General features: G+C 41.8%; 3 protein-coding genes across 7 annotated transcripts in view; 2 read left to right on the top strand and 1 right to left on the bottom strand.

Moving 5' to 3' along the window:
• Positions 1–7,600, bottom strand: part of LOC126293502 (uncharacterized) — a 101,773-nt gene extending 94,173 nt beyond the window's left edge. For 3 of the 5 annotated variants that reach the window (XM_049986753.1, XM_049986752.1, XM_049986756.1), the window contains exon 1: positions 7,388–7,600. In XM_049986753.1, coding sequence (XP_049842710.1) covers positions 7,388–7,574 — 187 coding nt within the window. In that variant the 5' untranslated portion in view covers positions 7,575–7,600. Of the gene's footprint in view, positions 1–6,671; positions 6,847–7,387 lie in introns of all 5 variants that reach the window. The other 2 variants (XM_049986754.1, XM_049986755.1) reach the window with 1 other exon arrangement.
• Positions 7,601–7,748: 148 nt separating this feature from the next.
• LOC126293504 (uncharacterized) lies at positions 7,749–9,854 on the top strand. Its single transcript, XM_049986757.1, has 3 exons — positions 7,749–7,913; positions 8,180–8,338; positions 9,240–9,854. The coding sequence occupies exons 1-3, from the start codon at positions 7,845–7,847 to the stop codon at positions 9,654–9,656; spliced, it is 645 nt and encodes a 214-aa protein (XP_049842714.1). The 5' UTR covers positions 7,749–7,844; the 3' UTR covers positions 9,657–9,854.
• Positions 9,855–12,722: 2,868 nt separating this feature from the next.
• LOC126293501 (U6 snRNA-associated Sm-like protein LSm5) lies at positions 12,723–26,139 on the top strand. The gene is made up of 3 exons (XM_049986751.1): positions 12,723–12,853; positions 13,043–13,239; positions 26,011–26,139. Exons 1-3 carry the CDS (start codon positions 12,808–12,810, stop codon positions 26,041–26,043), a joined length of 276 nt encoding a protein of 91 aa, XP_049842708.1. The 5' UTR covers positions 12,723–12,807; the 3' UTR covers positions 26,044–26,139.
• Positions 26,140–27,307: the final 1,168 nt, after the last annotated feature.

Raw genomic sequence — 27,307 nt, 5'->3', positions numbered from 1 at the left:
CCAAATACCTCTACATGCGAACTAACTTTACGTTCACAGAGAGAACTGCAAACCATCACCTGAAATCTGATCCCAAACCTATAATTCCTACCTGCTGCTCCACCACTGTTGTTTTGAACCACAAGGACAACCTGACAGACTCCTCCAGTTGGCAGCTTCATTCACCTACAAACCACAGCACAGTGATCCAATTCCAGAAATCCAATACGATCTACAGTCTCTCCTAAACACTCTCTCTCTCTCTCTCCCCTCCTCCTCCTCCTTACCCCTACCATCCTCCCCCCCCTCACTCGTATCTCCCATCTCCCACATGCTTTCTAAGTCCACAAACACTGTGGCTGCTTACTGTGTCCCCACTACAAGACACTCTGCTCTCATTGGCCAACACCTTCAGTTTATTACCCACAATCTACTCTCCCATGTAAAAGATACTAACCATTTCATCCACCAGTTCCAGTTCTTTTACCACATAGCAACCCACTCATCACCACTGTTGCCACCACCCTCTATACTAACAACCGTAATGCCCACAGTCTAGCCACTATTAAACACTACCTTTCCCAATGGCCCGCACTTTACAAACCTACAGCTTGCTTCCTGGTCACCATGACCAACTACATCCTCACCATTACTTCTCCCTTGAAGGCATCCCCCACAAACAAACCTAGGGTATGAAAATGGTCGACCATATGGGGTCATCCTATGCCAATCTATTTATGGGCCATCTAGAGGAATCCTTCCTAACCACCAAGAATCCCTAACCCCTGATCCAGTTCAGATTCACTGATGACAACTTCATGATCTGCACTGAGGGTGAGGACACGCTATCCACATTCCTCCGGAAGTTGAACACCTTCTCCCCATTCGCTTCACCTGGTCCTCCTCAACCCAACCAGCCACATTCTTCAATGTTGGCCTCCACCTCAAAGATGGTTACGTCAGTAGCTCCATTCATATCGAACCTAAAAACCACCAGCCAGACCTGCACTCCGACAGCTGCCACCTGCTTCCATACAGCCTAGCCAGCCACGGCCACCATACCTGTAGTGACAAGCAGTTCCTCTCGAAACATACCAATGGTCCCTCTCAAGCCTTCACAAATCATAATTACCCTTCCAACCTAATAAAGAAACAGATCTCCCATGACTTACCTCTCCAGTCATCCACCACCTCCCAAAGACCCACCACCAGTTACAGAGGAGCATTCCTCTCTTGACTCGTTACCAACCAGGACTGGAGCAACTGAATCACATTCTCTGCCAGTGTTTCAACTACTTGTCATGTCGTATCGAAAGCAAGTGATACTTCGACACGTAAATTAGTCTACTTTGCTTATTTTCATTCACTTATGTCGTATGGTATTATGTTTTGGGGTAACACTTCCCATTCTAGGAGGATATTTTTGGCTCAGAAATGGGCAGTTCAAGCAATAAGTGGTGCGAGTTCACGAACCTCTTGTCGACCTCTGTTCACGAGTCTGGGTATTTTGACATTGGCCTCTCAATATGTATATTCCTTATTGTCATTTCTTGTTACCAACATTAGTTTATTTCCAACAATAAGCAGCTTTCACTCAGTTAATACTCAGCAGAAGTCAAACCTCCATTTGGATCGGACTTCCTTAACTCTTGTGCAAAAAGGTGTGCAGTATACTGCTGCATCCATTTTCAATAAGCTGCCACTCGTATTCAAAAATCTTAGCAGTAATCCACGCGCTTTCAAATCAAAACTGAAGAGTTTCCTCATGGGTCACTTATTCTGTCGAGGAGTTACTTGAAAAATTAAGCTGATTCTCATTGTATTGCTGATAGCATTTACTTACACTTCTGGACTGATTTTCATTCAGGTTCCTGAACATTTATTTTTGTGTGTTATTACTTTTATATTGTAAGTTCATGTGCTGACACGTTCCATGATCTTTGAGATATGCTCCTCAATTTGGTCCTACGGAACTTGGCATGTAAATAAATAAATAAAATAAATGTCCTGAAATGAAGAATGTCCTATAGAATATCCTACCCGCCCTTCCCACAGTGGTATTCCACCCGCAGAACCCACACAATATCGACAGAAGTTTTCTGGGTATTTTACCATGTCAATGTAAAAAAACTACTACTACTACTACTACTACTACTACTACTACTCCTGCTGAAAAACCAATGTTTCAGCCACAGTTGCAGCAGCCTTCTTCTGAGTCTAATGGTGCATTCTAACTATGCAGTGTCCTTTATATTGTTGTTACTGTTCACTGTGCATGCCATTACGTCATAATTTTGAAATGGTAGCTGGTTACATTGGTCACTTAAGGGAGAAGGAGAGGAACTTTATTTTAATAGGTTACTGTTGTGTAGGGAGAACATGACCACTGTTGTCTGCTGGCTCTTGCGTTATGTACCACGATTGGTGGTCACCGTCAAATGAGGAGTTGGCTGCTGGACGTCAGCAGTTACACGCCGGTAGTGCTCGTGCCTCGTGTTGACAGTGCGGTTTGTTGGGCTCTGATTGCTGGAAGCCCAGATGGGGCAAGCCTGAGTCCATCCTCCCTGTTCATGTTATTAGGCTGTTTAAGAATTTCGAAGGCCTCTCTGATTTTGCGTTTCGTTACAATTGGCTGATTGACAACACACAGGCTTCACTGAATTTTATTTTTTTCCCGCAGTCTTGCTGATGTTCTGCCACTGCGGATTTGTTGTGTTGCCCTAGACAAATATAGTGCTCGTTTTCCCAAACGCGTGTTGCTATTAGCCTACCAGTCCGCCTATGTATGCCTCTCCATATTCACATTCCACACAATATCGTCATCTGTCCCTACCCATCCCCTGCTCCCAACCGCTTGCCTCATGGCTCATACCCTTGTAATAGACCTAGGTGCAAGGCCTATTCCATACATCCTCCCACCACCAACTACTCTAGTCCAATCGCAAGCATCACCCTTCCCATCAAAGGCAGGGCTACCTGTCAAACCAGTCATATGATCTACAAGCTAAGCTGCAACAACGGGGCTTTGTTTATGTGAGCATGACAACCAGCAAGCTGTCTGCCCGCACGAATGGCTACTGACAAACTGTGGCCGAGAAATGGCTGGATCAGCCAGATGCTGACATGCTGTCCAAACAACATTCTTCATTTTAATGAGTGCTTCACAGCCTGTACCATCTGGATCCTTCCTACCAACATCACTTTCCTGAACTGCACAGCTGGGAACTCTCCATAAAATATATCCTACATTCTCGTAACCTTCGTGGCCCCAACCTCTGATAGTCACTGTCCTTTGCCCACCTATACCCTTCCCTTTTATTCCACAAGTGTACCCAAAGTCTTTATGACCCCCTCCCCACCCATACACTGCTCTCCCTCTCTCGTCCAACCCCCCCCCCCCCACTTCGTCCTCCTTACCCTCACCACCCAGCTTGCTGCTCGCTCGCATCATGCTCAATTGCTCACAGTCTGACCTCAACAGCCAGAGGGGAGAGGGAGGGGGGGGGGGAGAGAGAGAGGGGGGGAGAGAGAGAGAGAGAGAGAGAGAGAGAGAGAGAGAGAGAGAGAGAGAGAGAGAGAGAGAGAGAGAGAGAGAGAGAGAGTGTGTGTGTGTGTGTGTGTGTGTGTGTGTGTGTGTGTGTGTGTGTGTGTGTGTGTGTGTGTGTGTGTGTGTGTGTACACCTCACAAGGCCCCTCATATTTAGTTATAAGTTGGCACAGTGGATAGGCCTCTCGCATAGCCCTCACACTAAATTTTGCTTTGCATAATTTTCGTTTGCCTGCAAGGCTTCAGGTGGAAAGGGGAATTATATAAACAGGTAGATAGTGTAGCCATGTGTTCCCTCTCTCACCTATTGCACCAGATATCTTGGAAGCATTTGAAGAAATAGCACTCCTGTCCGCACCATTATACCCAGACTGCAGGTTCCAATATGTTGGTGACACCTTCACTATCAGCCACATGGAGAAGAGCTACAGAACTTCCACACCTCAATTGGCAGAACAGCAGCATCAGATTCAATTTGGAGATAGAGAAGAATAGGGTGCCACCTTTCTTGACGTGGACGTTACCAAAAGTCTTATGGTAAACTTGGGCATAAAATACATAGAAAGCCCACCACCACGGATAGGTACCTACTGATCTCACACCATCATCCTATGCAGAAGAAATGTTTTGTTTAACCAAGAGAACCCACAGGATCAGTGATCAACACCCGAAGGCTGAACTACAAAACTTCAGGTCCATTTTGAGAGCCAATGGGACAGAGATGACAGATAAAGCTATGGTGGGAAAGGATGAAGGCAAAAGGGAAGCCTAGAAGGAAGCACAAAACATCACACTTATGTTCAAGGGGTCTTTGAACGTGTGCTCAAAATTCTTCACCGAGCAGGTATCGAGCCGATTTTCTTTTTAAGCAGCAACAGAATAAAGCAGCTCATGTGAAGCAACACACTGAGGTGTGTGGGAGACCATGCATTGCTCAAAAACGTTCACATTGTCTGAAGTTCATTTTACTTTGCTTTAGCTGTGCTTGTGTTGATTTGATTTTCTTTGCCTTTGGACACCCTTCAGTTTTCTATAAATGGGTTCACTCAGAAGAGTTTAATACTTTCTTCTGCATAACATCAGCCAAAACTAACAATACTGTGTAGTCGAGCCAGTATACTGAATACTCATTTGTCTGGTTCGGTTACTTGCAAGGTATGGCAATTTGCATCAGACCCTTGCACTAAGTTCGTTTTGTGAACAAATTTGTGCCTCTAAGCTTACAGAAAGAAGGGGTGAAAACTGCCATCCCACTGCTAAATACACACAGTTTTTATGGCAATATTCACACTTCACAAGAAATGTTCAACTCAAGTGTTCATCCAAGATCATCATCATTCCACCTTAAGCCCTGAGATTCAATGCATTTTAGCAGCCAGTTTCTTGTGTATGGTACCAGGGGCATGGTCTTTAATGTAAAACAGCTACTTAAAAAGATATTCACAATACCAGAACATATATCCCAAAAGGATCTTTGAGCCTTGAGGCAGGTTGACAATGTCATTTTGTTTTTAAGTTTTTAAATTTGTTTGAAGCTTTGCTGGCTTTCAGAGTGTGAAATCATAGTTGCCATATGTTAGTAGTTTCTGTCCATCTGTTGAGCTAAGGGATATTGTTCAGGCAGAATGTTAAATACTGAATGTCCAGTATTAGGTACAAATATTTTACACTTTCACCGGTGGTAATTTTGGAAACCATCACAGGGAAATGACTCACCAACATTCTGCCTGAACTTTCACCAAATCATAACATGAAAGTGCTGACAACATTTTCAGTAAACATGCACTTTACCAATAAAATTGAGCACCGCATGTAACATAATTGATAACTTTCCTATAAAATCGAATGAAAAATATTTCAGTCTGTCATATTGTACAACACGGTTGCCTTGAAAATGTAACTAAGATCATAACTACTATGATCAGTTGATGTGGCAGAGGTGTTTGTAGTGATCACTGCACCTTTAAAGTTAGGACTTCTTTTTCCCAAACTGTGACTCGTCCACTTCCTCAACAAATCCATGCCGCCGCCCCCCCCCCCCCCCCCCAAGCTTACCCCTGTACTTAATGAACTCTGAACACACTTCCCGGCAAAAAGAAAACCAAACAAGTACACTCCTCTCACTCACACCAGTCTCATGCGCGCAAAAACTGTGTGGAGATCTATAACAAAAATAATAAGTTACCAGTACAATCTCGCGCATAACCAACCTAGACTTCTCGAACCAGGAACCGCGCCGTATGGAACGCCAAATGTCTTTTCGATAGCGTCACATATAACCGTCCCTGGTCCGAGACGCCGGCACTTTTGCAAACTTCAATTCTTCGCCACGAACAGGGCATTTCACAACCTCGGCAATTAAACCGAAAAGCTGCAAAAACTTGATCAGTTCCAAACGAGTGTTCCCATCACATCGCTCAGTCGCGCACTGTTAATTATATCCGTCATATCCATTCCTGAACAAAAACAACCGATTAATTTTACTAAAATTACCACACGACGTACAGCGAACAACACTAAATTAACCTTCACACAAACTCGTTCTCACGAAAACGTATTCCACTACAAGCACAGCCGCCACTCTGACAATTCTGAGCAATGAGTAAGAGCAAACTGAGCCCATTACACCACACAAATGAAAGCCCAGAACATACCACCAGAGTGCCCAACAAACCATAACACGACGACATTTACAACACGCCACACTGACAAACCAAACTCCGCGCCGTCATGACGTCACACATAACACCCTTACGTCATGGGTCAAAGCCGACGCGTGGAATCGAACCCTTCTGTCGACCCTCAGTTATAATGTTACGAAACGCAAACCTTTGGCAACGGTAAATATCCATCACCAGTTATATTCATTAATACAAAGTTTTTGGATATAACGTCCGGACGAAACAGTAAACAAATCACTTCTGCCATTCTGCCTTAAGTTTCTGGCAGTAACATTCGGATTACGAGTTCCTTTTCAGTCGAAATTCTGATTCGTCAGTAAAGAACCGATTTGCCACCTGAACTATCTTGTCTCTTCCACAACTGCACTCGAAGATTTGGTAATAGTCTTAGGTAAAACAATGCCAGAAATAAAAAAATAGTGAGACAAAAATGGTTACATACGCACATTAAGAAATTATAGTACCTCACATCCTGCCACGTCCGCCTCATTGCTGCTGCTAAACTACGAGGCAATCAACCGATTGCTGAGGTGCATTTCCTTATAGGCCTATTCTTCTGGTTTCCCCATTGCTGTTCATTGCGCCACGTTGCTCTTGTCAGTCACGTCACTCCCGCTGACGTTTTCTACCAAACTTTTCCTTCGCGTGTTAAAAGGAAAACAAGAACTCAACGTTAGGAATACAGTACACACCTAACAAATATGGATTGGATAAGAATTTATTCTGTGTTAACACACTCGTGGCGACACAAAGACAACAAGTAGCTTAAAATTCTAACATTTTCCCTACAGATCCGACTTCAACGACTTTTCTAAAGCTGTCAAATTGTTAACTGAACCAACGAAGGACATGCAGAAGTCCAACAACGTTTAAGATATTTTTACTTGCAAATAATAATGCCACAATAGTAGCAATACTAATCCAATCGGTAAATACAAAACAGAGAAACAACTAATCGTCGGTTTCACCATTAAACAACAGATATTGACGAACTCAAGTTAACTCGAACTCAGCGGATTAGAGGTTATAATCTATGCTTACAGTTTCCAGTAAACATTTTGTCTATTTTAGATTTCGTATTAACCCCCGATTTCAGTCCACAGATTCATAACTATATTCCGATAATGGTATTTTCATTCTCAGGTTGCCACAAACTCACTCTTCCTTGGACTGAACTTACCAGTTTCTAGCGCTCTATATTTCGCGTACGAGAACGTCGGTCGATTTGACCGAATAATTTCATCAATTGTCGTCCGAAGACTGTACGTTTGGGAAATAAGTTCGGCTGTAGTGAGAGGGCGCCGTAGTGAAAAGACTGGCCGTCGGCGGAATCCGAATGATAACGGAGCCACTGTGACCGCAGCCATATGCCGTTATTACACTATCAAATTTCTTTGTCCAATACCTTTGTCAAAGAAATTTGATGGTGTAACAGGGAACTTTGTCTAATATTTGATCAAATCTACGGCCTGGCTGTAGACTTGATCTAAGAAGTCGCTTGTCTTCTGTTCACTGCAATGTGAATGTTACAACGTGGAGCGCTAGCATCGCTGTAGCGTTCTGTCGTCTGTTGTGTGTTTGTAAACATTGCCGGTAAATGCAATTGGTGTGTGGCGTCTACCTCAAAATTAATAGAGATGCTTGAAACTGATGAGGCGCTTTACAGTGTGAGGCACCCTGAGTATAAAAATAGATTACGAAAATTGGTGAGCTACAAAAATATTATTAGCCGTCACATACAACCTGGGTGCACGGCTGACGACATTAAAAAGAAAATTAATGGCTTCCGCATAAGTTACCCTTACGAGAAAGCAAAAGCATATTTCTTCCTTTTTAGTAATGCAAGTAAAGTTTACATGACATACAAATGATTAGCGTTAATTTGTTCACTGCAGCAACTTGAAGCATACGATAATGTTTACTTAACCCAAAAGTAGTTTAGGCTACATTATTTTCATTACTATTGTTGCAGATGCAAAAAATCAAAAGTGGAGCCAGTGCACAGGTGGCGTACACTCCACAAGTGTACTGGTTCCTCATGCTCAAATTTCTCGACGAGAGTGTGAGCAATATAGAGAGCACGGAAAGTAAAAGTGAACGTGCCACACCGACGTTTGAGGAAATGTTTGAGGTATGTACATTTGTTTACATTTTGCGTTGCTAAATGTGATTCTCTTGCCAGGGCACTTTCCAAGCGCCATTGCAAAATGTCTTAAAGTATTCTCTAACTGCTCTCCCGTGTACTGGACGTCCAGAAGCAGGTTGGCAAGCTATTGGTTCCATTTACTGTAGGTCCTCAGCGCTTTGTGTCTCAAGATAAGTGCAGTCTTCTACTACGGCAGACACTGTTTCCTGACGAGTGTACAAGTGTTTTCTTCTCTCAGTTAAGAAGTTCTGCAGTGTGCAGGCAGCCAGTGTAATTGTTGTAACTTTTTCTGGCGACAGATTAATGGTAGTAAGAAATATCCTGAAATGACTTGCAAGAAGCCAAAGCTCCACTCCACTAATCTTCTTCCTCATGACAGTCTGTAATTGAAAACCTTTTCTTCCTTTGTGATTCCTTTTAAGGGGTGTGGCTTCATAATATTGTAACTCAGGGGAAAAGCATCATCTGCCAGTACAACCATTGGAGTTGTAATGTTTGTGTTCCCAAGCTTCATGCCTTCAGGAATGTTGAGAATAGATCCGTCAATGAGACACTCCCGTAGTTTGGTTTTTGAAAACACTCCAACATCACCAATACGCCCATTAGTCCCTACGTCAACATACAAAAATTTGTAGGAAGCAGCTACCATGGCAAATAAAATGATACTGTTGAAGGATATGTAACTGAAAAGTGAGATCCACTAGCTTGTGGACAATTAATACGAATATGCTTTCCGTTCAATGTTCCTATATTGTTATAACAGTTCCACTTCTCGAAATCGTCTGCAATTTGCTCCCACTTTTCTGTGATTGTCGGTACCTGTAAATAAGATTTTTGTATGTGCAAGGAAGTATGTAACTAATGGCTTTCATCTCTTATTTTATAGTGTGAAATCCAGGCTCTACAAGAACCTTCTGTGGCATGCAGTGAGCCACAGCGCCGGCATCAAGAGCGACCTCCCAGAAAAAGAAGGAAAGGCACAACAGATGTTGCAACAGACATCATTGTGGAGGCCACCAGGACATTGAAGACTGTGGCTGATATGGCCAGGACTCTGCCCCGGCCTGTCCAAGAAGACCGCTACAGTGCCCTCGCCACCCACTTCACAGCTGAACTGCATAAGATGGATAATGTGAGTGGTACGGAATTTTTAATGGGCACAATACATAGTTTGCAGTGGTGTTTGATGGACAGGTGGGATTTTCTGCATGCAACAGCTCAACAAGCACAACTGTCTGCCTCTGCATATATCCAGGTTGCCTTGAAGTGGGCTGGTATAGAAGAGGACGATACCATACTATAAATTACATATATATGTATAATTTTTTTGTAGCTCTCCAGTCTTCTTAATCTATGTTTGTACTTAGGATGCCTCACATTGTAAAATGCCTAATCAGCTTCATACATCTCTTTTAATTTTTTTAATTTTGTAATTTCGGACGCCAATTGGTACATGCTGTGTTAATAAAATAAAATAAAAATTGTTCTTAATGAACATAAAGTGTACTGAACATTTATTTATCTTTAGACATTGGTCCTTTAGTGCTTTATAAATTGCTTCACATGTTTCAGGTATTATTTTACTTACTGTGCACTGTGGAATTCAGGTACTTTATTGTAAGCTAGAGTAACCTCCTGTAGCAAGGAATTAGTGTGTTACTGTGAGCCTGTCTTTTGCAGATATACCAGTTCTTAAGTGAGTATTGTGCTTTGAGATATGAGGAATCACTTCGCTGAGCACATACTGAAATGTATGCTCATCCATTCTTAAGTAATTGGTGTACGACCTGACGTCCTACACTATAAGCTCACGTAACAAGTTTTGTTGAATGCTTTTATCGTCTCGTTGTGAAACCCACGGCTTCACCCAAGTACATGTCCATTTTTTTCCCACTTCTGTATCACAAGTGCACACAGTGCAATTGTGGTACAGGCAACTGCTGTGGTTAATAAAAATTTGTAGTTTTCAGTCATCTTGAACTATGACGAAAAATATGATGACAGTGTAATACCCCTTCTACAATACCCCTTCTAGTGCTACATCAAAGATCTTTGTCAAATATATTTGACGAAATTTGATAGTGTAATACCGGCCTTAGTGGAAAATGAAAGATGTTGAACATCAAGTGATTTCAAAGGGACCATAGTATTATGTGACTTTTACTGCTTTTATGGAGTGATTCAAACTCTGGCATTTCTTTGTGAATGCTTCGGCAGTTAAGTAGTAAGTTTTTAATACTCTTGACTGAGGCGCATTCTTTTTATCTCCCTTCAGTAAAACACAGAATCCACCGAAAGTAAAAAGAAAGCAGCGAACCTATCATAGAACATACGCAAAAAATAGCATGGTAACAATTATAGTGTGCACTGTGCACAACTATTATAGGCCTAATCCCAAAAACTTGCCAATCTTAAGCTGGGTTCACACAGGCAATGATGCAACATTTGTCACACCACAAAAAGTTCTGCTTGGGTGTACTTCGTTATGCAACTTCCCTACCACCATTGCTCCCTGGTGGCAGTATTTCCAAACATGAGCATCCCGTCGCAGTTATTGAGGTGTAAATGCTGCTGTACGCCATTCGATTTCAGTGTTTACTAATTCATTTCTTAAAAGTGGAAACAGTGGTCAGCAGGTACACTTCTTCAGCTTCTAGAACTACAACAACAGCAACATATGTTTAATTTTCTGCAGCAGTGTGTGTGTCTGTGTGCAATATTTTCAAACCAATGATGTATTCCTCAGTCTAAAAAGACATTTAAATGAATAAAGAAACTGCATCACGAGGGTTGGATCCCCTCCTTCGAAGTCATCAGATTACAGAGCCTGGGCTAGCCTCAGGGTGAAATCTACACTGTCGAAGCGCCTGTTGCTATGAGTCTGTCCGTTTGTCTGTCTGTGTGTTTGCTTGCCTGCCATAATCTTCCGTCTGCCATTGCCGCCACCACTGTTGTCGTCTGTCCACCCACCCACCTACCTGTTTGCCGCTGCCCGGTGCTCACCACTGCCTGATGTCCGTCAGTCCATCATGAGCCTTCCCACCTCCACTGTCATCTACACCTCCCCCTCTTCTACTGTCGCTTCTTGAAGTGCCACCCCTGGCCTCCCTCCTTACATCTCACCTCCCCACCCTCCCCCTCACCCATTCCCCCATTTCCTCCCCTGCTGTGTATCCCCATATCTACACCCTTTCCCCAGCCTCCACACCCACAGTAGCTCCCACTCCTACCCCCGGCCTCATGTACGCCTCTCGGTTGTGAGCTCTGCAAGATCCATGATCTATTTTATATTAACGTGACAAACCCTAATTCTAGGGCTATATTTTACTTTTTGACACATGGATCTATGCGGACAATTCTAAAAACGGCAATGGTACATTAGTCCTTACTAATGTAAAATTGTTACCTTCTGAAGAAGACAAATTTATATTTGTCGAAACCTAGGTAAAGAATTTCTTTATCCATTGCAACTGGTTGGCTGTTTATAATTTTATTTTTTAAGGTTTTTGTCTCCATTTACAGTCGCCCCCTTTTTGTCTGTTCTCTTCCATTATGTTCCCCCTTTTTTATATTTTTATCCGCCATACTTTCTCCATCATAATTTTAAATGTTTTCTGTTGTATCATTATTGTCTTGTGGCTGAAGAGCAGCGCATATGCTGCTTCCAGCCCGCCCCGGATTGGGAATTGAAGTACTACAAGGAAAAAAAAAGAAACTGGATATATTTGACCACAACAGCGAGTCGTATGAACTTCGTAATTTATGAGACCAATAATTGTATAAATTGTGTTTATACGCAGGAAATAGTTTCAGAGTGTGATGTGACAAGTTTTAAACTAGAAATTAATTATTCGAAATGCCTGTGTCAACGAATATAATTAGATGCCAAAATCTTGGAATAATTGCGTATCTGCCGATGATATTTATATCCCAGCTGTTGATTAGTTTGCTATTGCAGACAGCATTTTCGTCTCTCAGTATTATTTCTTTTATAAATGTGTTTGTTTCCCCTGCGTTATCCCTGTGCGAAATTATTTTCGGATGCAACATTTAGGTTTCGTATTCCTTGTATTTTAACTCTTGTCACAGCTCTAAGGACATAATCTACCCGCCCATATGATTTCAATTGACCCATACTGAAAGCTGTGCAACTATGTAGAATTCATGGCGTCCTATGTGAGCGGTAGCTGACGATGCCACTACAGCAAGACACAAGCTGTGGTGCTACATTAGACGCGTATGTAAACGTCATACGTCAAATTACCAACAAGAACGAATATCACGTGACCCGTCTCAGGAAACAAAAATATTAATCCAAAGAGCGACGTCATCAGAGAAACCCTTCAATTCATTTTTTTCAGAGATACTACACCAAAACCGAGAAATACGATGTCGTTGGCAGTCGAGAACAGCTGAATAGTTGTGTTTGGAGTTAGAAGTGCGGGAGTTGTAAAATGTCCGCTTCGGTAGCAACGAATCCGTCTACTTTGCTTCCATTAGGTATGTGACGTACAAGAGAGTTTATAATATTGCTTTACCGAAAAAGTCCATATAATGATCCTGGAAAAAGAAGTAAAACAGCCCTATTGTGTAATACATCAGCTCACAGAGACCTAACCAAAAAGCTTGGAATAATCTGGCCCTAGAATGACTTTCCATTATTGACAAATTGATCCTTTTTTATTGCAGAACTTGTCGATAAGTGTATTGGTTCCAGAATACACATAATAATGAAGAATGACAAGGAAATAGTGGGCACGTTACTCGGATTCGATGACTTCGTTAACATGTTACTTGAGGATGTCACCGAATATGAGTCAACCCCAGAGGGAAGACGTATCACAAAACTGGATCAGATTTTGCTTAATGGCAACAACATAACCATGGTGAGACACACTTTTTGTAGTGAAACTGAATTTTCGAACATCATTTATATGTACTTGAAGGCAACATCTATGGGACGTTTAATCATTATTTGTGCTTTGATGAGTTTGTACAGTGACGTGCAGACTAAAAAAATGTTTGCAGTAGTTCCCTCTGTGACCAAAACAAGATAATTGCTTGCTCCATGAAACAAGTTGTATTAGTACACAGCAAAGGCCAGGACCAGAAAAGTATGTTATATAAACATAAAATAATGCTCTTTGCACTGCCAGCAATAAAAGAACATAGTTAAGGGAGATTTTAAAAAAGGTTCTAATAGAAAAAAGTGGAAGATGCTACTAAACATTCGTGCTGCTTCAGACAGAGAGAATAGCAGCAGGAACATTCATTGTTAGCATTGTCCACATTGTTTTATTACCACCTTTTTAAAAGTCTTTGTTAAATATAATGATGTTTTTAAATTTATTTTGCAGGCTTTTTTGGGTTTATGTATGCTAACATACTCTTCTGGTACTGGGCTTCATTGTGTACTGGTACAACGTCTTGTTTAGCGGAAGAGGCAGCTTTCTTGTTGTGATTACAGAGGACACTCGTGCCAACATTTCCTTGATCTTCAACTAATAATACTACTTTTGGAGTTCTTTCTTGCATTTTTCATATTGAGAAGTACCTTTTTTTATTTTTGTTGATTTTTTATCTTCAGTTATTAAAGGAAAAATTGTTTCTTCCACACATCATTCTTAAATCTGTCGAGTCTCGTAAAGCCTTTCATGGATCTTGGAATTCATATATATGATCCGTGTATTTTTCTAAAATGTATCACACTCATCAACCCTAACTGTGAGCCTTAAATCAAAACTGGTACAGCCATCATTCCATAATAAATCAGTCTTGTTTTGATTCTTATTTTCTGAACAGTGTTCTTTTGTTTGTGTCACAAATTGCTTGACCCTTTTTCAGTTTCTAATCATTATCATAAGTTGTGTGATGGCTAAGATATTGGTAAAGGGACATTTGCACAATGGGTATATTATATTTAGGTTTGTTTTAGTTCAAACAAGATATTTTTTCCTTGAAGCACATAGTCTTTGTCTTTTGTGCAAAGCTTTTATTATACACTGAGTAGACTTGTTGAAAAAAATTATTAAAACTAGTTAGTAGTAATCCTCATGCAGACATTTATGACAGTTGTTCTTTCCAAGCACAATTTGTCTATTGAACAGTGTAGTGGGAGGTACCTTCTGCCAAACACCGTAAAGTGTCTTGTGGAGTATAAATTGAGAGGTAGATGTCATTGAAAACTTGCGCCTAGCACTGAATGGGCCACGTAAAGATTACACCAATGTACAATGAAAGTAAAATATCAGCATTCCTGCTAGTGTCGTGGCATAGTTCAGTAGCCATTGTTCTATCACTAGAACAGCATTTATGAACAGAGTATAATGTAGTATGTTCTCTTTAAGTTACTAAAAATTTTCATACCCACAATTTGGAAACTATGCTGTCTTGACAAGTCAATGTCTTAGCTTGTCTAGGCTGTCTCAATTCTAGGTTTTGTGATGGTGAATTTGATGTTGTGCTTCAGCTTCACCTTCACCTTCACCTGAATTAGGCGGTTGAGACCGTATTGGCTGTAAGCAACTTGGTCCACTGTAAAAGCATCTTTACTAAGCCACATTTTTCAGCTCAAAAGGAAAATTCAGTATTAGAGATTGTCAACTTTGCCAGTGACGTAATCTTAACTGTTGCTGTGACATCACCTTTTGGTGCATATGTTCAGTTTGGTTGTTAGCTGGTGAAGCAAAGATTGTGAAAGCAAAGAGCCTCATTGCAATGACACCAATCTGTAGCTTAGTGCGAGGTCTCGGTTAAGTTGGAAGGTGACAGTTTGGTTGTAGGTTGATGAAGCCAATGAATTTTACAACAAAAAACCTTGTGGTAATGCACTTAACTATAGCTTAGTGTGTTCTAAAAAATCGTCACTAAAATTGTGGTAGTGTCCAGAGGCCACGGTGCCACATCAAGTCAGTACCAAAGGCATTGACAGTATCAGTGCAGTCCGCAGTGATTAATCTGAGGTCCTCCTGGAGACTGTGCCTTCCATCTCAGCACTGTAGCTCAGTATATACTCGAGCTAAGATGAACTCTGCCCCAGTTTGTGATCTCTGCTTCAGCAGTCATCATCGTGTAGTAGAACAGTGTCAGTCGCAGTGTGTGAAGCCTGTGGTTGTTTTACTGTCAAATGTTGTACTTCAAGGGAACAGTTTCTGATTTTATGTATCGAGTGATGCTTTCATAATCAATGACCATTGTAATTCTATAATCTCCTGTGGCAAAAAAGTGACACAAGTTGAGTAAATCTTTTTTTTCGACTTGTATAGTAAAGTGAACTGGTATTTAATCTTTGTAGTTAAATTGAGCTATCTCCCAGAGCACTTAATGAACCCATGGTGGTGGTCAGGCAATTCTGGTTTTGTCTAGCCACAAAAATATCACGTTAAAATTGCCATAATGGTTATGGCATTAGCAAAAGTTTAAAAGTTTCCTGTGTCATTCGTCAGGCCTGACAACTAGTGCTGAATATTCCTCTTTATCCCACTTTCCTTCTTTAGCACCATTCGACATCCTACAGAGTGGTCTTATAGCAGCAATCAGTGTCAGATTTGACTGTGACATAAAATATATTACTGTTAGTAGGTGTTGTTCTGCTATGATGCTTTTTAGTTTCCTCCGAAAGCAGAGGATTCGTGAAAGCTTGACGCACATTTGTGTGGTGCCATTTCTCAGAGTTAATTGCTTTAGATGTAAAGGCCCAGTTGTGTAACAGCCCCAACATTTCCCTTTGCTACATTGTCATTGAGGCAACATGTCATCCTTTGTAATTTGTTTTCCTTTATTTTCATCGTGTTTGCTTTAAACCACTCCTTGGCCTTATGGAAGAGAATATCCTTTCGTTTTATATCCAGCAGAATACTCTTCCCACTCACTCAAAACAATGTTGTTTTACCTGAAAACTGATACATGCACCCATATAATGTACATCATTAATAACAATCAGAAATAGCTTGTGCCCTGCTACAATACTCGTGGCACACCGTGTTGTAACTTCTCGTCACAATGAGCTACTCTTTGGACTGAAAAGATTTGGCATCTATTAGATAAGATTGAATGTTTTCCAGGACAGTTCCTCTAGCATTTTTACTTCTTAGGTAGGCCCCTTTGTGGAGTAATCAAAGGCCTTTATAAGATCACAAAGTACCTGTGCTGTAGACTCTGTCTTGAAAAGCTTGATTTACGTTTGTAATTATGTCCAGAGCTGCTGTCACAATGGACTTGTCATTCAAAAACTGTGTTGCTATTCAGTATGAGAGCATGCAGCTTTGAAAATATCTAACATTTGTCTTTTGACTATTGAACACACATTTATTAGTCTCTCACTTTTTTTTTTTTTTTTTTCTTTTTTCCCTGCAGCCCATGATCACCACTCTGTGATCTGTAGCTGTTGGTTCAACCTCATGTATCTCATTGTTCCAATTTTATCACCTCAAGTAGGTAAACTTTTCACAGCCGCTAATTATGGTGATGAAAGCTCTCTATCTACCTATCTCTCTCTCACTCACACTGTTCTCACCAGTACACTGTTGGAATGACCACACGAAACTACACTCATGCTCATAAATTAAGGATAATGCTGATACATGGTGAAACAATGCTCTGGTGGGCGGTTTGGGGGGTTTAAATCGCCTTGGGGTATGACCATACAGTGCATTTGACCTGCGGTCGTCACACGGTGGCGCTGGCAGAAGTCCACGTACGCAGAGGTGTGTTGGTGCATGTCAGAGTACGGTGCTGCAAGTAAGTGTGCAGATGTTTTCAGATGTGCTAATGGTGACTGTGTGTTGAAAATGGCTTAAAGAACACACATTGATGGCATTATGAGGGGTAGAATACTAGGACGACTGGAGGCTGGTGAAACACAGCAGGTCGTAGCACGGGCCCTCTGTGTGCCACAGAGTGTTATCTCAAGATTATGGCAATGATTCCAGCAGACAGGAAATGTGTCCAGGTGCTACAGTACGGGACGTCCACAGGGTACAACACCACAAGAAGACGGATATCTCACCATCAGTGCCCGCAGACGGTCACGGAGTACTGCAGGTAGCCTTCCTCGGGACCTTACCGCAACCACTAGAACAGTTGTTTCCGCGCGCGCGTACACACACACACACACACACACACACACACACACACACACACACACACACACACACACACACACACTCACACTCTCTCTCTCTCTCTCTCTCTCTCTCTCTCTCTCTCCACAGACGACTGAACAGACATGTTTTGTTTTATACACCCAGATACAAACAAGGTGCATTCCACTGACCACTGGTCACAGAAGAACCCGTAAAGTCTGGTGTCAAGAACACAGTACATGGTCATTGGAACAGTGGTCCCAGGTTATGTTCACATATGAGTCCAGGTATAGTCTGAACAATGATTCTGGCCGGGTTTTCATCTGCCATGAACCAGGAACCTGATAACGCACAGCCCCACTGAGCTGCCATCGTGGAGGAGTGCCTTGAAATGGAAGATATCAGGCCAGTGGAGTGGCCTGCCTGTTCTCCAGACCTAAACTCCATCGAGCACGTCTGGGATGCCCTCGGTCGACATGTCGCTGCACATCTTCAAACCCCTAGGACACTTCAGGAGCTCCGACAGGCACTGGTGCAAGAATGGGAGGCTATATTCCAGCAGCTGCTCGACCATCTGATCCAGAGTATGCCAAGCCATTGTGCGGCCTGTGTACTTATACATGGTGATCATATCCCGTATTGATGTCGGGGTACAAGCACAGGAAACAGTGGCGTTTTGTAGCACATTTGTTTCGGGATGGTTTTCTCAACTTATCACCAATACTGTGGACTTACAGGTCTGTGCTGTGTGTGTTCCATATGTGCCCATGCTAGTAGTGTCACTTTCATGTAGTGCCATGTTGTGTGGCACTACATTCTGCAGTTATCCTTAATTTTTGAGCCTGAGTGTAGTTTTGCTCCCAAATGGATTAGATAGCATAAATTTCCAACTGCATGGTGAAGTTTTCAAAATTCCTGTTTGGGGAAATGGAACAGTAGCTTCCCCATACCACACACTTAACACTTACATATATTGAATAGAGCTGTGGTATTCAGGTTCAGCTAGCCAATGTTAACATCTGAGCTGTTCAAAAAGTAATAGAGATATTTGAGTTTTGGGAATATATTTATTCATGTACATTAATGTTATCTCCTTCAAAGTGGTGCCCTTTCGGTACTTCAGTTATGCCAACGCTTTTTCCAGTCCCCAGAACAGTTTCAGTAATGTGTCTTTAATCTCATCTGTGCTTGTAAAACAACTGGCCTTTAAGGTTTTCTTTATTTTTGCAAGAGAAAGTGTTATGTCTGGAAAATAAGAGGTATGGAGCACCATTTTTGGCCAAAATTTCAGGAACAAAACCAAGTGTGAGCAGGAACACTATTGTGGTCGAAACATGATGAACTTGGATATGTATTATGTGTGGACAAACATCCTCCTGTTGAAAAAATGGCACAATGATACTGTCATGTGTCAGGAGGTAACTTGTGATGACCCAGTGTGTCTGTGACATATGGTTGTGCAATTGGAGACAATCTATGACTGTTAGTCCTACCCGATGGCTTCCTGCACTGTGACTTAACACCGCTGTGCCTCTCCAAAACATTGGATGAGTGGGACCTTTCCCCAGGTCACCGCTATACATCAGTAGTAGTGTGGAACAGAGGTTCATCGCCAAACACATTGTAATGCAATTTGTCAGTAGTTCACTTCCTGGTCACAGTGTCATTCCAAATGCAGTCGTTTATATTGTGGCAGCCTACACATGGAACAGGAATTCCTTAGGCCAACTGCTGTTTGTCTCTGACCAATGCTGCAAGATAACAGGGTGTCCATTATGTATGTGAGACGAGTGGTTGGTATTGACAGTGCAGGTGGGCAGACAGCAATATTGCTGATGTGGCTTACGGCCCGATCTCTACTTGCACGAATTCTCTAGCAGCAGAAACAAAAGCGTTGATAACAAGTAGATCATATTGGTATGCACAAATTTATTTACAGTTGCTACTTATAATATATAATCTCAAAAAATTGGAGAGATCTGTTAAGTATCTAATACGATGAAATATCATAAAATTATTTGTCAAACTTCGCAACAGATGAAAATTATTTGCTCAAATTGTTGAATATATGCAGTTTTTGATTCCGTTGTTGAATGTTAGCAATATTAATTAGCTCTAAAATGAACGACTGAATAATTTATCAGTATATTAACAGTTATCTGAATATGATGATAGGTTGGTGGCATGCTCACTCCTTAAATTCTTGAGTATGTTGGAGTTGTGCTGATGGAAAAATACCACTCACTTTACTGTCCCACAAAGACATTTCTTCAGTTTACCAAAGAGGTGGTAACCACAATTGCCAGATCAGTGCTGTAGTGTGGGTAGGTCAGTGTTGTACACCTGATCTCGATGGTGGTTTTCTCACCAACATGTGGTCACGCATTATCACATATCAGCCTGTCATGTTTTTGCCGATGTCGTCGAACGTGACACGTATTAACCTGAATTTTTTTTTTAGGGTTGCTACATACATATCAGAATCAATAGTGGTCTTTTGTGGCATGATGTTCAGATGCTACTGTCCCTCTTAAAATATGCTTTAGCCATCATCCTAGACCTCTGCTGCACTAAAGATTAGTCTATCACAAGAACTTTAACTTCAGGAAATAGTTTATCTTGCCAACTCACAACCCAATTATTACTGCCAGTCTAACCTAGACACAGGCTGCATGTGCATTCTAAAAATTACAGAAACAAAATAAATACTGCCATTATACTGTCTCACATCTGTCTGCACACCTATGGTGTTGCACCATGTCATTACGTCACATATTGTATTCTGCCACGTTCTGTATTGGTAAGTTAAATCCACCTTAGCTGGAAACATTACAGTGCAATAGAATCCAAGGATGTACTCTTGAAATTCTCCTTATGAGTAAAGCAAGCCTCCAGTATCAACATTATTGGTGGGATCGTGGGCATTCGACACTTTGTCATTCTATAATATGAAATTCACAGTATTCATCCGCTTTCCATAAGGAACTAAATTGTATTACTCGAGCCTCTGAAGAACAGTATAATGTTTGTCCAGACAGTAATGCCACTAAGTCAATAGAAACTAATTTATTGGCCAGACTGGTATAATTGGGTCAAAATAGGATTGACCTAAATCGATAAATTTTTGCGAGTTAAGCTGGCAAGTGTTGTAGGCATCCCAGAATGTCTGGATCGAATTGTCAGTAAGGATGTTCATAACTGCAGTGTTACAGTTTTGACTATCTTGAAACGGTGTACTTTTGATAGGTCTCAAATGGGGAACTGAAACTGTTTGCCAGAGTGAGGCTGGGACCATATGTGAACTGGGGCAGCATTGCCATGTCATTTTTGACCAGGTAAATCCCTCATTGGAAAGACGATGTAGCTGGGCACACAGTCTTGGCAGAGCTTCTGGGAATCAGCAGTGTATGGTCTGGAGTGTGCAACCATTTCTTTCAGTCTTTTGAGCACTTCTACTTTAAAGGCACAGTGGATAGTCCGACAGGTGCAAACTCGGCGAGGCTATACTGCCAGTGTTGTGGTTTGTTTGTTTTTTTTAAAAAAAAAAAAAAAAAAAGAGAGGCATTGCCTTCACTTCATATCTCCTTGTGTGTGCCTTCTCGGGGTGTTGTGGCTGCATTGTTTGCCACTCAGTGCTCTCTCTCTCTCTCTCTCTCTCTCTCTCTCTCTCTCTCTCTCTCTCTCTCTCTCTCTGTCTCCATCACCAGTTTTTGTTCAAAAACCGACAGCTTTTCTCCTTTTATAACATTGTCCAAAAAAGTAGCATAATTTCTACACAATTCCAACAGTGCTTCCTAAATAAGCACTTGTTTGGGCTTGCGGTTGTCGTTCAAAAATTTTGGGACCAATTTTGCCTCCATTTCCTTTAGCTACAATTGTTCAGTTCCAATCTTGTCAACAGTGGTTTTGGGTACATCCAGAGTCTGAGCAGTCAGACCGACATTCATTCCATGGTGTGTGTTCGAAAGTTCAAGCATGTAAGTCACACAATGTGTCTTCGCCTTTCTGGATCGAGTGTAGCCATCAGAGTATAACCCTCAGTCATCTTTGCCTTCGAAAATTCCTTATGCCTGTGAAACAATTGATATTTTACCACATATTCGTTCTCAAATACATGCTTAATCAGTGGAAATGTCTTGGCAGCAGACTTCCAAAGTTCATGCAGAATTTTGATTGCGTATCATTGTTAATGTGTATACAGAGTGGTGGCTGGGACCGGGCCACCAGAGGTTCACATAGGGACTTTTTGTGCCTCGCTTGGAGCTCAGAGGGAACTCTGTTTGGCCATATTAGGAAGCCAACTACTCCTATCAATTAGCCTGGCAGGTAGACTCCACCAATACGAGTGTCGGAATAAAATTGATGACACAACTTTCCAGACAAACCTTGAACAGTTTACTAGTTAACCATTGCCGGCTGGTATTTATCTTTAGAAGGTGAAATGTATAATTCTGCTGATATATGTAGATGAAGGCAAATCCCTGAGAGAGAAAGAGAAGAAGGGGGGGGGGGGGGGGGGGTAGGTCAGGGATTTTGTATTTGTAAGCCCAGCGCCAACTTCTATCCAGAGGTGATGAGAAAAAGGGGAAGATAAGGTCTATTCTCCTAGTTCCTATCCCCCTGCGGGTCCAGGGGTTAGAATAGGCCTTAGGTATTCCTGCCTGTCGTAAGAGGCGACTATATGGAGTCTCACACATTTCACCCTTTATGTGATGGCCCCCTGTAAGGTTTGACCTCCATTTTTCAAAATTTTCGAGGGGAGCGAGCCAATTGGGGAAGGGCACCTTACATGGTGCATCGTACCAATCATGCACTGCGACCTATCTCATCCTTCGTGGATGTGGATCTGCACTTCTGCTCATTCTCCAACCGTTGGGCGAGGTCACCCTCTAGGGTGTGTATTTTTCCATCAACTGTGCGGTATCATTTCCTATGCTGTCGATGAAACGTACTTGTTTGCTTGGTTGTGCCTGATATTCAGCATGGTAGCCAGTCCGTTGTGGTGGGGCCGACATGTACCTTGTTCATTGTTGCCCCCTGACCAAAAAGGGATCGCTGTGCTGATGCGTGCACTGTTAACTCCCTATATATGCCATGGGGTAGATGCCTGTCACCCTGTGGCATCGGGACTCCCAGCAATGGCCATCCTGCCAGGTGGCCTTTGCTGCAGCTGGTTGGTGCCTCTCGGAAGGGCCCCTGATCAGAGTGGGTGGCATCAGGGCGGATGACACGCAATAAAGTGTAGTGCATCTTCTCTTGCTGGTGGTCAAACACCAGCAGTCTCTAAGCGTTCACGGGCTCAATTCAATGCACAGAAGTACAACCCCAAATCGTTTCTCTCCCTGGCCACATCTTGGTAGGAACGTCAGGCTAAGGATGGCAGCAGCTCTTGTTCACCACGGTACCTTGTATGTTCGAGAGCTGATGAATAATCTTTCATGACAATGAATCCTCAGTTTTTTGGTGAGTGTAGCCATGTATGGAAGTGAAACATGGACGATAAATAGTTTAGACAAGAAGAGAATAGAAGCTTTCGAAATGTGGTGCTACAGAAGAATGCTGAAGATCAGATGGGTAGATCACATAACTAATGAGGAAGTATTGAATAGGATTGGGGAGAAGAGAGAGTTTGTGGCACAACTTGACCAGAAGAAGGGATCGGTTGGTAGGACATGTTCTGAGGCATCAAGGGATCACCAATTTAGTATTGGAGGGCAGCGTGGCGGGTAAAAATCGTAGAGGGAGACAAAGAGATGAATACACTAAGCAGATTCAGAAGGATGTAGGTTGCAGTAGGTACTGGGAGATGAAGTTTGCACAGGATAGAGTAGCTTGGAGAGCTGCATCAAACCAGTCTTGGGACTGAAGACCACAACAACAACTTAGGTGACATGTTTGGGGAGGTGGAGGGCTTGTCCAAAATGAGATCTTGGTCAATCTTGATCAAAGCAGCATCCTCTGCCCAGTCTCGATTATTCGCTTGTGACAAGCTGGGGGATGTTTCTGCAACTATCACAGCCAATAAGAGCTTAAATATGGTCCAAGGTATCATATTTCACAAGGACCTTCTTTTGCAGTCTGACGATGAGCTGTGCGTCAATTTAGAGCAGCAAGTCTACATTTTGTTCGGCGTGTCCACCGGGGTCCGAGAGATAATCAGGTTGCCACCGGTACGTTCATCTTTGTCTTGGAGGGTGATACATTACCTGAGAAGGTCAAGGTGATGGTCTACCGCTGTGATGTAAAGTCGTATATCCCTTCCCCAATGCGGTGCTTTAAATGCTGGAAGTTCGGCCATATGTCTTCCTGCTGTACTTCCAGCGTCACATGACGAGATTTCGAACGCTCATTACATCCCAATACTGTATCTGCCCCGCCTCCCTTCTGTGTCAACTGCGAAGAGCACCATGTGCCTTGCTCACCTGACTGCAGGATTCTCCAGAAAGAAAGGAAAATAATTGATTACAAGGTTTCTGGACAGACTGACCTGCACTGAGGCTAAGAGGAAATTTGAATGTCCACGTCCTATACGTATCCCTACAACAGTTCTAGCCCAATCAGCTCCACCAATCCCGGTCACCTCCCAGAGCTGGAAGACTACACCTGCCCCCTCCCTGTGGCTCCTGCACTACCTACTTCGGGAGCAACATCCCCCAACCATTGGGGACATCAGTCTCCACTTCTGTGCCAGAGAAGCATAAGACTTCTTCGGCTCCTCTCCCTAGGAAGGAGTCCCTTGGGTCACTCCCTTTCCAAGTTTCTGGTGGTGGGAAGATAACATGCACCAGTTGCTGAAGCACCCAAAAGGAGGTGGTCGTAGGGCTTCACACTCATCCTCAGTCCCAGAGACTGAATCAGTGAAGTCCTTCCAGCCAGAAGAAACTCAAGGAGCAGGGAGAAAAATCCATAAAGATGATCCCCAAGACCAAGGGAATTGCAGTGGCACCCACACCACTGCTACCTACGAGCTCTGCGTCTGCAGATGAGGTGGAGATTCTGGCATCTGCTCAGTACATGTAATCCAGACAGCAATGTCCTCTAACACCTCCACCTTATGAAGCGCCTGCAGTGCCTTGAAACTTGTTAATGGTACACTAAATTATACCAAATTCTAAAAGTGATTCGTTGTATATCCTTACATATAAAATTCTCGTGTCAATGTTAGTTGCCATACTCCTCAGAAACGGCTCTATGATTCTGATGAAATTTTACATGTATATTCGGAAATCTGAGACTCAGTTGTAATCTATTTTTCATATCCCTAAGTGATAAGGGTGGTCCACTCCAAAATTTTTTCTTATTTTTTTGGACAGAACTTTTTATTTTTATTTGTTATGATGTGGTATTAAAAAATACACACAGCCGTAAATTTTCACCCTTCTACCACCAACCCCTATTTTTTAATAACGATTTTAGTAATTTAATAATTTTCATTCCTGGTTGATAACAGATGAATTATCACTTGATCAGTTATTCCCACCAGGTGTCTACCGGTGATAGTCTTTCACTATTCGATAGATAGGTAATGGAAGAAAACGTACCAAAAGTAACAACTCGAATAGCCCTCTTTGAATTCATGGTACTAGACTAAGAAGTTTAACTAGGTAGCACGCATCATTCACCAAACCAACATTTAGGTCTAACGCACATGCATTGATTTAGATGTATCGTACGATCAAATTCTTTTAGTGGAACAAAGTAGTTCCTATGCTCTCCTTTGCTCCTCTAAAAGAATTTAATCCTATAATATTATTACGTACGAGAAAAATCGATGCGTGTGCACTTGGCCTTATTCATAATGCTGGCGAACATGTTTAAACACGAAATTGCCGCTATGTTTGTATGCCCATGGACTAGCTATGAATCGCCTGCAATTGTTAAATTCTCGCGATCTACCGTAGAAACGCTAGAACTATTAGTGGCCGATACTGCTGGACTTTGCCTAAGCCAGATCTCACTCCCTAGACAGTTTTCGGCCATTATTATTGTTTGTGTCATGAGCTCCCACCAACAATGGCTATTGTGTTACACATGTGCATTATTCTTATAGACTAGAGATAATGTATATGGCCAAACAATGTTTTCGGGTCAGCTATAACATATAAAGATTTTCAGAGGTGGAACGAAGTTTGCCGGGTATAGCTAGTAATCTACATAAAATGCTGAAGGACCTATTAGTTCTAAAAGCCAGCTCATACTGTTCCTTTGACTTTTATGTTATCTGTCGGCTCCACAGCACATTTTCCTAATTTCTTTCTTGGTTGACTTTTCCTCTAATACAGTGAACCGTGCAGCTTGTGTTACGCGTGCTCTCACCTGTGAGAACATGGAAATTTACTCTGTGCTGCCTTTGCTGAAATAAACCTCTCCACCTCTTCTCTGTGTAAAAAGCTGACTGACTAATTTCTCTGTACTACCACCACATTTTGTATCGCATTGTGTGCTGTCCAGGTGACCTCGACATCAGTGTAATGTAGTATTGCTTTGGTAGCATATTTTGTAAGTGTGTGGTATTTTACAGTAAGTTATTTACCTTATTGGAATTACTGACAGTTGAAATGCTGTCTGTTTCAGCTTGTACCTGGTGGTGATATGCCTGACGCATAGGACCAAGAGGACAACTGCACACTTGCTTTTTGTTGTCCCACATGTGTATTTGTAAATAATGGAGTTTTACGGTAAATATATAAATGATGCAAAAGACAGGCTGTTTTATGTTATTCTGTGATGTTGATTTTGTGCTAGGAATTATTAAATGTCGATCAATTTGACTTTCACGTATGTTTTATAATAAAGAGATAATTTAGGATGTCTTTCAGACTGATCTAAAAGATTGTGACAGCCATCTGAACAAAGTTTACTGTGTGTTTATTTTGTAATACTTCCTAGTTCAATGTTTATAGGTGTTAACAAACGGATAAAATGACCAGTTACTCATCTGGTCAGGTTTGTCATGTCTCTATTGTGTTCTTGCTAACATCCTTCATGTAGAGTGGCTCGAAGATCTCTTAAGTAATAGAACCCAGTATGTTGTCCTCGATGGTGAGTGTTCATCGGAGGTGATGGTATCATCTGGAGTGCGCCAGGGAAGTGTGGTAGATCTGCTGTTGTTTTCTATCTACATAAATGATCTTTTGGATAGGGTGGATAGCAAATTTATTAACAAAATACAGGCAGATATTAAAAACTCAATTTGTACACTACATTACATATTTGTAAACTTAAGAATACCGAAAGGTAAGTCTAGTTTCTAGATTGTCGCCATCTGACAGTGAAACATGGCTGAGGTTCTGTCATGGTCACCAGTTGTGTACTTTTACTGCAACACAGATTCCACCTTAAAAAAAACTTCATTGTTTATATTAAGTGGACGGAGCACTCCTTTCTAAACAGAGAGTAGATATAGAATAATAGTGAATGATTTAGCCAATGTGAACTTGCCAGTTTGTATCTGTTCCATCAATATTGTATGCTCCGTAACTACAAATATATTTGATTTGCTCACTGACATAGAAAAGAAGTGTTACATTCAGATTTTTATCATATGTATCATCAGGAAAGATAGCGACAACAATTTCAAAACTTACGCAGATAATTGGTTGGACCATTTGTCTGCAACAGTGAATACTACTGTGGTGATGGTAGCAGCCAATGGAGTCTTGCTTCTGACGGGGTAGGGATCCTAAAATGGTGTGCTTGTAATAGCAGGAGGTACATATAATAAATTTAAATGGTTGTCTGATTCATCAATGAAGGTGGTGAACATATTAGGGTACGGAACACCCACTTGAGAGGAACAGGGCTCAAATCCATCCAGCCATGCAAATTTAGGTTCCCATGGTTTCACTAAATAGTTGAAGTAAAGGACACA

The sequence above is a fragment of the Schistocerca gregaria genome, chromosome 10, assembly GCF_023897955.1.
Source record: "Schistocerca gregaria isolate iqSchGreg1 chromosome 10, iqSchGreg1.2, whole genome shotgun sequence".
In the NCBI taxonomy this organism is placed as follows: domain Eukaryota; kingdom Metazoa; phylum Arthropoda; class Insecta; order Orthoptera; family Acrididae; genus Schistocerca; species Schistocerca gregaria.
Note: the sequence above shows the minus strand (reverse complement) of the source record. Positions and strands in the feature narration are given on the sequence as shown.

Excerpts from the sequence above, each read along its gene's own strand:
- LOC126293501 (XM_049986751.1), top strand. The coding sequence starts at position 12,808 with ATGTCCGCTTCGGTAGCAACGAATCCGTCTACTTTGCTTCCATTAG. Across the intron at positions 12,854-13,042 it reads GTCTACTTTGCTTCCATTAG|AACTTGTCGATAAGTGTATT; the intron begins GTATGTGACGTA and ends TTTTTATTGCAG. Across the intron at positions 13,240-26,010 it reads ATGGCAACAACATAACCATG|CTTGTACCTGGTGGTGATAT; the intron begins GTGAGACACACT and ends TGTCTGTTTCAG.
- LOC126293504 (XM_049986757.1), top strand. The coding sequence starts at position 7,845 with ATGCTTGAAACTGATGAGGCGCTTTACAGTGTGAGGCACCCTGAGTAT. Across the intron at positions 7,914-8,179 it reads AAAATAGATTACGAAAATTG|ATGCAAAAAATCAAAAGTGG; the intron begins GTGAGCTACAAA and ends CTATTGTTGCAG. Across the intron at positions 8,339-9,239 it reads CGTTTGAGGAAATGTTTGAG|TGTGAAATCCAGGCTCTACA; the intron begins GTATGTACATTT and ends CTTATTTTATAG.